Here is a 14,509-nt window from a genome sequence, read left to right as displayed (position 1 = left end):
GAAAATTGTGATCTTATCAATAGCAGTTTGTATTCAAACATAAAATGAATGTAAATTTTAACTATTATTTTCCACCACTTTAAAATAGCAGTGAATTCTATATTTTAAACAATCGCAATTTTATTAATTAATAATTTTGTCACTTTTAAGACATTTAATTTTTTTTTACAACAAATTGAAATTGGTTTGAACTCGTAAAGTTCAATTTGAATTTTACACTATTATATTTAATACAACTAAGCAGACATTGCTAGAACATATTGACTAATGTAACTATGTATACTATAAGCTTAACTATAAATTTTAAGAAACTAGTAGCTTAGTAGGAAATACATGTATATATAAAAACTTTAAATAAAATCTCTCTCTATAATGGTCCCCAAAAACAGTACCCCAAAACTGATCCCGAATGTATATATGAATACAGACATAAATATCGGATTAAGTGAACCGCACCTGATTTCTTCGAACGCATTATAGACGTCTGTGCACGCACACCGCGCGGCCATCGTTTAAAAACAATTCAGTGGGGTTGCCTCTCAAGTATAACTGTTTATGGAGTCGCCAGCACCAAACACGGAGATAACGAAAAAAGTGAGCGAATCAAAAGGTAACCCGAATGCGTTAAAAAAACCAAACCATCGGCCGTAGTAGTAGAATTCCCCCATCGGCCCGCTACTACGTAGCGTAAACAAACTGGAATGGCGCAGCCGTGCTCGCCGTACGAGTTTTAAACTCTGCGTCTTGTGAGCGCTCCGCGAATTCGTACCGGCTGATTTCTTGCGGTTTTGTTGATATTTCTCGAAGTAGGTAGGTATAAGCTAGTGGAGTTGATGAACATTTGTCTATTTAAAATTTAATTTCCACTTTTTTCCTTTTGAATTTTATTAAGGTTGCTTATTATTCTTATTACAGTATTAAAAACTATGATTTTGAAAACTTAACAAATGGATTTAAATTCATTCAAAACTCTCTTTAAATACCTACATAATCGAGAAAAAGTATAAAAGCATTACTAAGAGTAATACAAATGAATATTTATATCCCAGCAATTTACACCAACTCATATAGGTATTAAATTTCTTGCATTGCATAAAACTACGAAAATAGAAGCAATAACTCATTCAATAATTTAAACATAAATAATATTAATAAATACTATGTCAAAACGATTACCGAGCGAAAAACAAAAGAAGAAAGCCATTAATCAAAAAAAGAAGAAAAACAAAAGAAAAAGAAAATAAAAGCAATTATTTATGTTTAATGGAGACGCGACGTTTAAAATACGACGTACTTTCCAATCTTAAAGAAAAGTTGTGAAAATTTTACTCACATTGAATTGAATTATAAATTTCTTGCAAATTGTGAGTCACTAGGTATAGTAGAGAACTAACTTTGCGGACATTGCTTCGCCTGCGATAATTATATATTGTCAACGACACCGAAAATAAATTTTCCTTCGCCTGTATTAATTTGTATATTTTATTATAAATATTCTTTGACGGTTCGCAGGAAAGTGGACATAAGGTGCCAATCAAACCACAAATTGCAAATTCATGCGACGTTTCGATCCTTTATTGGACCATCATCAGGCATCTAAAATACATACAAACATTGAAGAAAGTTGTACAACTAATTAATCCATACAACAACAAAACAAAGAGAACCAAACCATCAGTACCTTTACATGTAACAGTCAATAGACATCTCCTCATTAAAGTTCTTTCATTATATAAGATTCCAAATCCAAATGCATTATATATTATTTTTAAGTTACGTTTTATAAATTACGTTTTATTAATTTTTTATTATAAATGTGAAAAAAAAGCGTGTGTACTTATGTACGCATGTAAAAAGTTATACATACTTCATTGGCCAGCTAACTTCACGTTACTAACTTCTTCTTCGTTGACTAGCTAACTTCGGGGTGTCGGTTGTGACAGTGTCGTACACATCATAAAAATTTACTCTCAACAGCAATAATCTTTTTCATTTGATTTTTTTTTTAATAAAAAAATAATAAAGAGAAGAATATTGGTTATTCTTTTTTCTACTTGCATATTAAAGTTTTTTTCTAAATCAATTTTAAAAGTTTTGCACTTAATAGTAATTTTATGTCTTTACTATTTAGTATGCAAATATGCCGATGATTGATGTCAAGGAACTGCGAAAAAAGGTTGGATAGGGTAAACGGATTTCTAGTTATTCACCTTTTATTTCAAACTAACTGACTTAGCGGACATATCCAGAAATCCTAAGCAAAATAGGCAAAGACCATTTTACAGAGTATAATATTTTTAATGCAATTTGAACTTTTATTGCATTTAACAAACGATTAAAGTCTTAAGAATACATTTTAATTACTCATAAAAACTATCAAATAATCAATAAATCGAAAATCTATGAACACGCGTGAAAAATCTATGGCGCACAGCAGTGGTGTGTGGCTGTTGCGCTGGTGTTAGTGGGTTCGATCCTCCCACATGACAAACATTTGTATACAGATGTTTTTTTTTAATGTCACTAGGTCGGCAAACAAGCGTACGGCTCACCTGATGGCGCTTACCGTAACTTATGGACGCCTGCAATACCAGAAGCATCGCAAGCGCGTTGCCGACCCAATCCCCAATCCCCCCAGGAGCTCTGGTCACCTTACTCACCAACAGGAACACAATACTGCTTGAAATCAGTATTATTTTGCTGTGTGTGTGTGTGTGTATGTGTGTGTGTGTGTTTGCTGTGGTCTGGGTGTTTGTGCAGTCCTTGTGGGTCTCCCCACCGTGCCTCGGAGAGCACGTTAAGACCACTCCCGGTTGTTATTATATACACCTGATAGCGATCGTTACCCATAGTATCTGCCAACCCGCATTGGAGCAGTGGCGTAGTGGATTAAGCTCTGATCCTTTTCCTACATGTGGAAAGAGGCCTAAGCCCAGCAGTGAGACATTACAGGCTGAAGCGAAAATCAATGAAATCGACACCACTTATTTTCATTTGAATATAGTAAACAAAAGACACTTCTAACAAATGATCAAATGGAGGAACTAAAGATATTTTTGTTTTCAATTCTCTAGATCGTCTCTGCCTTTGCTACTGGAGTATTTACATTACGTTTAACTAGCGCCATCTAGTTGTGAAACGCATGCAATATTGTTTACTTGCGTATTTCGTAGTTCTTGTTTTGCCGACCTAGCTGTATAAAAGTAAAATAATAATAATTATATAATTAAATTATTATAACACAAGTAGCAAAGACGTACAAATACAATTTTTTTTATAATTCAATTTAGTATTTTTTCAATTACTATTCGTTAATTATTTTAAAAGCATATTTTTTGTCGAATCTATTGACTGCTTTAAAACCCATAAAAATATTATAATTTTATTACTTTAATTATCATACTTTAATTGTTACCGTCTAGTGTAAATCAAGTTAAAAAAACAGCTATTTTTTAAGTACTACCTTATTTACTTTAATAAGTAAATATATATATAATGTAATCATTAGTACCAAGAAGAACAAGGTCAAAAATTTGTATTTAGAACTTAAAGCTTTTTATGGTTATTCCAAAAGCTTTCGGACTCATATACGACTTATTGTACATTTTTTCATTAAAACAGACTAAAATATACGAAACAATATTAATTTGTAATACCTTAAAAGTAACGGAAATATAAGTGTCCTAAAAAAATAAATACTAGGGTTTTTTTTATTCCGGTTCTATTAATCAAATGTAATTTACTTATGTAATAATATTAGACAACTTTGTTGTGTACCGTGTGGCTACGGTCCTGAAGTATATAGCCACCCTCTTTCTTCCCGTGGGTGTCGTAAGAGGCGACAAAGGGATAACACAGTTCCACTACCACCTTGGAACTTCAAAAGCCCACCGGTGACGGGATAACCATCCTACTGCTGGCTTTGAAATACACAGGCCGAATACGGGCAGCAGCGTCTTCGGTGCGACAAAGCCAGCCCTGCGGTCACCAACCCGCCTGCCCAGCGTGGTGACTATGGGCAAAACACATGAGTTCACGTTATTTTTGGCGTAAGCTTGTGGAGGCCTATGTCTAGCAGTGGACTATATATGTGGCTGTAATGATGATGATGGTGGTAATGATTGTTAATGTTAAGATGGACTAAAACTCGGGACGTTATTTAATTTATTTCTGGTTACCAACTTGTGCGTGTATACGCTTTATATCAGAGGTTCCCAAACTTATTTTGTCTAATGTCCACTTCGAGAATAAATTATTTTATAGTGCCCCCTTTGAGCAATCTTTTAATTAATATTGTTGATGTTAACAAATTATAGTCGAGAGTCGAGATCTCAGTCGATGTCTTAGAGTCCTTATAGATTACATTACAAATCACCCCCAAAGCCTCTACGCAACGCCACCATTTTTTCTCTCTTACTCTCCTTTAATACTGCAGCGCCCACAAGAGGGCGTTATCCCCCCTTTTTGTGAAAAGCTGCTTTAGACCCTTCATACTATGCATTTCGGTTCATAAGTGTAGGTACTCTTATTTTGATATGATGGTACATTACTTCTTACGTAGCTGAAAATGTTTTCGATTATGCAACACATTCGTCATATCCGCGCAAATGACCGTTGCATCAACATTTCGTCATACATTTCCAAGAGGTCGTCGCCTCATGAATTGATGTCCACAATTAGTGAACGCACAAGCTCACGGTACTTATTCTAAAACTTCACTGAAAATTAATTCACTGAATCTATATATAAAAAAAAGGAAATTTTATCTGCATTCAATTTTGGTACGTTTAAGATTGTTTCGTACCAGTATATCTTGTAACACTATTTTAGGCCATAAACCTTGTATCGTCTATTTCTATTACCTTCCCAAATAAACTTTAACAAACAAACTCTCCTGCTTTATAATATTAGTAAAGATGGAACGACAGTCGCCAGTCCTTAATCGTGTTACGAATGGTCTTGGAAGACGTCCAGGTTACCTGCTCGTACCAATTTGGTTTCCGCTCAGGATGTGGGATCTATTTATAATGGCATGACGGGTTGCCTGATGACAACTAGCAAGATAATTGGCTACCAAAAAATGTTGAGTAAATTTTTCACCGCATGACGAAATCGACGTATTAAAATAAGTATTTAAGTTTGGAAGTCTCATTTCAGATGAATGTGTAAAATAACTTTCTCTGGACTTTATTTATTCATTCATTTATTTGGATTAATAGCTTTCGATTGTGCCAAATAAGCTCGAATGATTTCACCAATGACACGTAGGATGGAATAGACTGGGATCCATTAATTTGTATGCACTATTTGACAATGTTCAAGAAATTTCAACATGTAGAACAAGGAGAAAATTATGGTATATTTTTCTTTTTGAGAGATAATGTAAATGTTTCTTTGAAATGAAAATCTTTAATTTTGTTATTATTACTTTAGTTACGGCAAAATATTATTTAATATGCCTAAAGAAACGCTTTTCTATGCCCTGTCCTATACCCAAAGGTTGTCTGGAAGAAATCGCTCTTTTAGCGATAAGACCGCCTTTGACCTCTTCTAATTGTACTACTTTTGTTTGCATCTTTTAATGGTGTGCAATAAAGAATATTATTATTATTATTAAAGATAGCTTAAAACAATTAATAGTTTCACAAACTTGCGTGTTTTAACAAAACGACTGAATTCTCCATTCATATTTTTATCTACGTAGGCGATACTATTGGCAAGAGGAGAAATACCGTTTTAGTGATTATGAATGGACTTATAGTAATAAAGCCTCAATGGGATTACGGAATTACTTTTGGATTATTTTGCCCTATATTACTGTTTAATAAACACACATATTTAACCTTATTTAATCTTGCAATCGTAATAATAAAAAAGTAACGAGCTAAATATGAATTTCTGTTAAATCATATTATTACATCAAGCAAGCGTTTCTGAAGGCTTGATATAAAATATATACAACTTAGTATCTATTTAGATTTCAAAGTTTAAAATAAGATCATTAAATCACATCTTGTTCCATTTATTTTAAAAGTATTTCTAAAATGATATTGGAACTTTTTTTTTTTGTAGACAAGTCTTCCCTTATAAATATTTACTGCAAAATTATATTATAACTAGTTTCTGCCCGCGTCTTCGTCCGCGTGGAATAAGAACAATTATGTTATACATGATTTTTGCGAAACTTTAACTGTTTACGCAGCGGATTTTGAAATATTCTTCATATGTGCTCCGCTCCTATTGGTCTTAGAGTGATGATATATAACCTATGGCCTTCCTTGATTAGTGGACTATTTAACACTGAAAGATTTTTTTATAATATTAGTATAGACAATAATTAGGTAATTTGTTGTCTTGCTTAAGAGAATGCGTGTTTTTAAAAAGACAGCCAGAATATTGTAAACGTTACCCTCTTTTTGCTGAAATCAGTTTGTACTAATTGTGGTTTAGGTACATGATTGAAGCGAACGTGTGCGAAAGCGACAGCGTTGTCACGGCTTGTAGTGCTAAATAAATTATAAGTGAACGTTTTACTTCGTAATACGAAAATGAAGCCAATTTTTTTTGTCGCCTGGATGCCCTGTCCAATGACTTCTGTTTAGATAATACAGTTTATTTCCGTTCTTACATATGCTACTCGTCAGATGAAATAATAAGGCCATTGGCCTAATGACAGGGAATTATTTTTAGTTCGGGACTTTTGAAGGCGACTCGTTTTGAGTGTGAGGTGAGATACGAAAGTAGAAATTTTCTCTTACTACGCTCGCTAGTATATTCTTAAGATTTAGTGACGGGATTTCGCTTTTGGCAAGTGAAGGTAAACAATGAGTACACGTTGAGTGTGATTTACACAAGACTTTTTTCCCTCAAACATTTTCCGAGAACTCTTATAAATTAGATCGTATAAAATGCTGTATTTAAGTCAAACTAATTTATTAATACAGGACGCTCACAATCTCAGATGTTGATCGCACTTTAAGATGAAATCGTTACATACGCTATTAGTAAGATTTACAATCCTTTTTCGTGAGAACAATAACATGAGCAATCAAATTTCATTAACTGCACTAAATCTACTTAAGATTTAGAAATGGTAATGATGAAAGAAAGTAAAATGAAATAAAAATATTTTTCCGCTATAAGGTGATTACACACTCAATAAACGTCACAAAAACAACAATCTATTTAAAAAATTGCTACATCTAAATATTAAGTAGGTTAAGGTACACTAAAAACTTAGGTATTGTACCCAGTGTAAAGAAAAGGTGATAATTGGAAACTAATGTCCATATTTATTTTATCAGGTAGTCCGGCGCGGGTAGAACCAATGCAGCCAGTAATAGCTGTACAGGGTAAAAGGGTGAGGCTCGAGTGTCGAGCGAGCGCCCGCCCGCCGCCGCACATATCTTGGTACAAGGACGGCAAGCCCGTCGCTGATATCGCTTTAAGAAGATTCCGGGTGCAAAACTACAGGTAAACTATTTACTAGGGATAATAAAAAAAAATTGCTTTAAGAAAATAGTGACTCATCATTGTTATTCAAGGTGACTGTCTGAAGAACTTACTTTAACTGGTCAATATGAACCCATCCATCAGCCTTTTGAAGTCCATTGCTGGACGTAGGCCTCCCCTGATGTTCGCCACTCCGTCCGGTCCTGCTCCTGTACCCTCTTAATCCAGTAGCTTCCCGCTGTCTTCCGTTTCACGGCATTCTAATTTATTCATTTAATTGTTCAAGGGGCGTGGCTAAGCTGAGTGACACCGATAAGTCATTATTTTCTTAAGTAGGTAGATAGTAAATGGTCTAATATTGAGGTCTAATATATCTAATATATCTATCAAATACTACACCCAACTATCTCTAGTTTGTATTGGAGATAGAACTTTGACACGACCATCTGTATTGCATATGAGTTCTATCCTCGGTAAACAAAACCGCAAATTGATAATTAAAACAGCTTGTAAAAATTCAAATCAAATATAACTGTTTGTGTTGTTTGACAAATATTTACATTTAAACTGAAATAGGACACAGCAGGACATATGCTGCTCAAAATCTGGAGCAGCTCGACAGGGGAAGTACCTCGACGTACCTCGACACATCACAATCACAGCTAAATAATACTGCTTTTAAGCAGCGTTGTGTTCCTGTGGTGTGTAAGGTGACCAGAGCTCTTTGGGGGTGTTACCACTACTACGTGGTGGCGATGCTTCTAGTGTTGCAGACGTCTATAACCTACGGTAATCGTTTACCATCAGGCGAGCCGTTCGCTTCTTTGCCGACCTAGTTGTATAAAAAAAACTTACTGCTTCTGTTATTATTGTTCTGTTTGATAATGCGTTGCCAGCCAAAACTTGTACTATGATCATTAATTGATAAACCAAAGCAACTTATTTAAACTAAGAGCCCATACTCCTTAAGAGAGTAATATTATTATTATTTCAGATTTCCTTCTTTAATTTCTTTATTCTTAGAAGTATAATAGTAAGCAACATTGATTTTCCTGAAACCGTTTACTCACGAACGTGAATCATATTCTTAATTTTTAAATTTATAAAATAATCTAGAGCAAACAGATTTTCTAGGAAAGACTGCATAAAATTCTATCGTATTGTAATGACCCAATTCATTTGTCTATTAAAAGCCGATCTTGATCTAAAACAACATTGTCGTGGTGCAATACTAACAATGAAACAATGTTCATATGGTGCTTACATTAGGAATGTGCAACGGTCAATTACAGCAAACAGATTACTAAGCATTAATAGCAGGCACAGACTGTCATTGACCTAAGGTGATAGAGATCTTTCTGAAGACAAAATGGTCCTTATTTGTAACGGGATAGAGCAAAGCGGCGATTGTATGGGATAATTATAATGAAGTGATACGAACAGCTATTTCACGGATCGTTTGCTGATGAAGCTCTACTTATTAAACAACATAAACTACTGTCTCAATTCTGATTACTTATTTTACTGTAACAGATCATCAGATGTTCCATCGATGTTACAGGAACTGAGCAATCAAATTTTATTGTTCGATATATTAGTTATAACAATTCTGAGTACACAATTTGTTTCATGTACTACGCCTTACGGAAGATAAATACTTTTTTTTTTAAATATTTTTGATTTAAAATTCGAATTCGAATCTTATTTCTTAGAGAAGAAAAATTCATTTTAAATTGATAACATCGTTTTTAATCTTATTCTAAGAAACAGTAGAAAGTACGTAAATATTATTATTACATAATGGAAACTTTAGATACTAGATAGTATACTCCAAAAGTCCAAGTTTTTCAAGATCATTCCTAAAATCCCATGAAAATTGACAATTTTATCAATACATTACTGTTTCAGGCGGCGCTCGGTACTAGTGATAAGGCATGCTCGTCGGGATGACACTGCGACGTATGAATGCAGAGCCCAAGGTGCGATAGGACCGGCGGCGATAGCCAGAACTAACGTCAGCGTTCTACCGCAAGTCACAGCAGCTCCAGATACTCGTAAGTTTCACAAATTTATTATAATTTTTGTCTTAAATTGAAACATAATGGATGATATTCAACCAAATAATATAAATAGTTAGACAATTTTTTTCTCAGGCTGGCTTATGACAACATTTTATTTTTTGCTATTTATGGATTTTTTTTGGTATCGCAGGGGAACCCATTTACAGGACGCCCGGGTGGACAGTCAAGCTAATTATGGATAACTTAATAGCAATTTACGTAACGCAGTTAGATCTTTTGCCATTTTTCTTTGAGATTAACTCAAAGAAAACATGATTACCTATAAAAATTTTACTCACACAAATCGTCTATCTAATGTGATCGGTATGTTTTTGTTATGTCTAATGTTAGACACTTAGGTGGTTCCAGATATAACTTAAATAAAATAGTGCATCATTGAGTTGTAATATTTTAAAACTATCGAAAATTCAAAATTTGAGTTCCATTGGAGGATCATATCATAATCCCTAATATGACCAAGTTAAAAAATTATGACGTAAAAATTTGTACATATTATAATACATATGTATAAAATATTTGCGTAAAAAGTAGCTCTCGATAAACAGCTCATTACTAACTGGAAACATGTGACAGAAAGGTATCATGAGCTATTGTCATCAATTCTAAATACCGGTTCATTTTACTGGTATAAGGGAACAGTTCACATAATATTCCGAGAATACCAACGAACAATGACATAAAGGCCAATAGACTTACTTACCCATGATGAATATACATATGAACATTCTAATAAATATCGGCATTTTTAACTTTTTTATCTAAACGGAACTTTATGCCAACGGTCTTTGGAAGTGTCACAAATTGTCATGCATGGGCATTATAAAATGGCTTCCTTTTACTAATTTCAAATTATGTATAAAATATTGGAATTTCATTGATTCAAAAACACCTTTTTTATTTAATTTTAAAGTTTATGTAGATATGTATATTGAATTAATGGTGTTTTTTAAAATTCAAAACATCAATTATTTAGTTTGAATACGTATTATTTATGTAGAGAGTATATTTAATGATACATGTACAATTATATGACTTACAGCACCCGGTTCTCCGTGTCCGATGCCCGACCCGGCCTCATATTGTCTCAACGGAGGCACTTGTTTATTCTTCGAAGTCGTTCAAGAACAAGCTTGCAAGTAAGTTTTATTATATTTATAAACTAATATTAATAGATAGTACTAACAGCAAGCATATATTAAAGTTTTTCAAACTTCATTGGTTACCTACTATGAATACCTAATTCTATGGAACTTATCGCGATTATTATTTTGAATTCCCGGTATTTTGGAGTAGTTGCTGTCGCCATGGTCGCGAATGAGTGAGTTCAAGCGTTAATATTGTTTATAATATTAAAATAAATTCGTTTTTCAGATGTCCAGAAGGCTTCAACGGGCAACGGTGCGAGAACAAGGACGTATCGAATAGGAGCAGTATGTATCATTCCTACACATGCAAACTGGGCCTCTCGACGTCCTACTACTGTTAGCCAGCGTAGCGCCGGCGCATTACCCACCTCGTTCCAATTTTAAATTTTAGCACCGTTCGGATACGCCGCGTCATAGACATATAGCATGTTATAGATAAATAATGTTAGGAAACCGAGAGAAAGAGAGAGAACCTAGATAAAGTGTTTTCACTCATTTTAGGTCCGAAAATAGTATACGCATTGTACATTCCGTGATATATGTCTATGGCTGCTCACTGTTGGACTTAGAAGATATTCCTGGCACGCAATTATTTCCAGTCACGTGTATTCCTATTTCTATTAAAAAAAAGTAATATTTATTGCATTAGTAATAATATTTTCTTAGTCCACAGATTTTTGTAGCTAAAATAGCTAAATGCTTCAATATATTAGAGCGTTTTTTATAGTTGCAACATTTTTGTTATTGGGGCCAGCTGTTTCCATGGCCATTTTTGTTTTTTGTTTTTTATAGAATCTCATGTGTCTCACGCTTACGACGAGAAGACATGTAGCTTCATTTATAATAATGCTTTCAACATTATTTTGCTATTCATTAATAAATTTACTAGCGAAAGCTTTAAATTACTTTAGATTGTTATAAAATGTTATTTATAAATGGCTGGCCCAGTGAGATTATATTTTTAAGTAATTTTACTAGCACAAGTACTAAATTTTTACTAAAAAACACAATCGATGAAAATCAGGCAATAGAAAAAGCCTTTTAATGATTTTTTTTTATTAAAATATCGCGATTCGAATTGGTGATTTATTCAATTAATTAAAAAACAGTTTCGTTCTTTATTCAAAGTTGTAAATATTTTACAGATATTTGTAATTTTGCAATTTTTTTTTATATTGTTAATAACTCTTAAGGTTTGATAACTCATTATAGTAGTTAATATTATTCTGATGAAGAGACTTGCAAGTTGTGTACATATCTCTTAGGATAAGATTTTAATTACCCTTATTTGAACAAAATATTCGCTTGATTACAAAAATAATAGACAATTTTTATATTTGACTACGATCTTATTAACTTTTTATCAGTGATACAAAGTCCATAGACTAATATAGTTTAAAAAAGTCCCGCCAAAATATACATTGAAAAAAATATTAAAATAAGTGATGAAAAGTTACAAATCTCCATTAAAAGCTATTTATTGTGTATTTTTAAATATTAACAGAACATTAAAAAGGAACGTTACAAAAAAACCGATATACTCCACCTAGTCAAATAGCAGTTTTAATACAATAAAGCCTAGATAGGACTTATATAAATAATTTTATGTATAATTTTAATACATACGAGTGTGGAAATTTGGAAGAATGGTTGCGGATGCAGTGATTTGTTTTTTTTTTAATTTTTTTTTCTGTTAACTTTTTCATGTACTTACATAGACTCGTCGCGAGGGACCGAAACTATTTATTTCATATATACGGTTTTTTTGTAGTTAAATATTTCATTTTGTATAAAGTTCTTTTTAAGTACATTATTTATATTATGTAATTAAACTAGAAAAGGCACTATTTATTTTAATTCAGTTTGAGGACTTAGGGCATTGAGGTGAAGTGACGTCATCGAGAAAATTCTTTTGTTTTTTTTTTAAGACAACGTCATTTCTCCTTATTTTTTATAGTCTCACAACAAATACTAAGGCAGTGTTATATGATGTAATAAAGATACCAAAATCACAATAAAAGAATGAGTGTTGGAATTAACAGAGCGGCGATAATATATTTTGTTTTTTATTTATTTGCACTCTCCTTAATCCTTCGAATACTGGAAATGAACGGAAACGGTATGTATTAATATTCAAAATTTATTTTTATGTTGTTCACCTAAGTCTTCACTGTCCGCACTCATTTCATCATGACATGGAAAAATGTAACCATAGAATCATTTTTATCATAAAGTTACATTTTTTCGATCTAACATAATACTAATGCTTCTACACTCTCACTAATGTCTATGGGAAGCATGCTTGTATTGTATATGGGGTATTAAACTTACTATTTGTTGTGAGATAACAAACTAGGCATCAATGCATGAAAATAATCTATATACATAATTATATATTATTATTTATATTAAAAGGATAAGATTTTAGTGATTAAAACTAATTTGGAACATTTTTTTGCATCGTTGTCTAAAATCTGTGCGTAGAAAGATAAGTTACAATAGTCTTTAATGTACATTATTTTGTCATGAGATTTTGGCTAAAATCTTATCGTTATAATTAATTGTATTTTTTTTTTATATCACTAGGTCGGCAAACAGGCGTACGGCTCACCTGATGGTAAGAGATTACCGTAGCTTATAGACGCCTACAATACCAGAAACATCGAAAGCGCGTTGCCGACCCAATCCCCAATCCCCCCCAGGAGCTCTGGTCACCTTACTCACCAACAGGAACACAATACTGCTTGAAAACAGTTTAGCTGTGGTCTTCTGTAAGGTCGAGGTACTACCCCAGTCGGGCTGCTCAATATTTTGAGCAGTAAATTCCTGCTGTGCCCTACCTCAGTTAAAAATTTATTGTATTTTATTGTATTGTATTTATTTTGTCTAACAGGAAAGCTGAATCTGAGTTTTATAAGAAATTTTTAGATGTCAATGCCACAAGGCGGTATTGAGGTGTGTTATAAAACAACAAAGCTTATTTACATAATATATAACCTTTGTCAGTTGCCTTACTCTCTATTATAAAAAAAAAATATCATACTATATTTTTCTCGTTATAATTTATATTAACATGTTTATAATAAACTTAAAAAAGATTATTACTACTATTTTGCTTTTTATAAAGAAAAATATGATAAAAATTATATGATATACATATTATGTTTCAAACTTCTTAGCTCTTACGCCAGTGTCAAACAATGTCAAGTTAAATACAGCACTTAATAACTTAAACTTTAATAACTTAGACACACAAAGGTTGTGTTGTTCCCGCACTGTTTCAGATTCAGCTTAATATATAAAACTATAAATATACTAACGCATGATATTAATATATAAATTGGTGTAATGGTGCAACACTTACTAATTTAATTTTTTAAAAGCAAAGCCATAAACTTTCTTTTTTTTTCTAGGTTTTGGAGAAAGATTATGGTGAATGACAATAAAAGAAGCGAATAAACTCGACGATACACCTAGTAATAAAACTGTAAAGCATTCCCGCATTTTAATAATTTTTAGCTTTATAATCTATTAGTTGTAAAATGTATACGAGATTTTTAAACGTTGTATATAATTTACTTTTCGATTATTGTGTCATAATAATTACTTATTAGATGTATAGAAAACTAAGTTTTACTTATTAAGTACAGTCAGAATTAAAATATAATGATTTTATATATTTATTGGATTTCGCCTAAACAGTTAATTTGAATTTACCTATTCATCCCAGTATGTCATTCGTTCAAATGTCAATATGGTGGATTACCACGTGAATACCGAAAGGCTGCAAAAGTAATTTATCAATTGTTATGTAAAACTAGCAACAAATTA

The 14,509-nt window shown here is 32.6% G+C and overlaps 1 protein-coding gene across 1 annotated transcript in view; it reads left to right on the top strand.

Moving 5' to 3' along the window:
* LOC123654166 (protein vein) overlaps positions 1-11,142 on the top strand; it is a 90,579-nt gene extending 79,437 nt beyond the window's left edge. The window contains exons 2-5 of the mRNA XM_045590088.1: positions 7,305-7,473; positions 9,361-9,506; positions 10,573-10,669; positions 10,905-11,142. Of these exons, the coding sequence (XP_045446044.1) occupies positions 7,305-7,473; positions 9,361-9,506; positions 10,573-10,669; positions 10,905-11,019 (527 nt within the window). The 3' untranslated portion in view covers positions 11,020-11,142. The remainder of the gene's footprint in view (positions 1-7,304; positions 7,474-9,360; positions 9,507-10,572; positions 10,670-10,904) is intronic.
* Positions 11,143-14,509: the final 3,367 nt, after the last annotated feature.

Source organism: Melitaea cinxia, chromosome 6, assembly GCF_905220565.1.
Source record: "Melitaea cinxia chromosome 6, ilMelCinx1.1, whole genome shotgun sequence".
Classification (NCBI taxonomy): Eukaryota; Metazoa; Arthropoda; class Insecta; order Lepidoptera; family Nymphalidae; genus Melitaea; species Melitaea cinxia.
Note: the sequence above shows the minus strand (reverse complement) of the source record. Positions and strands in the feature narration are given on the sequence as shown.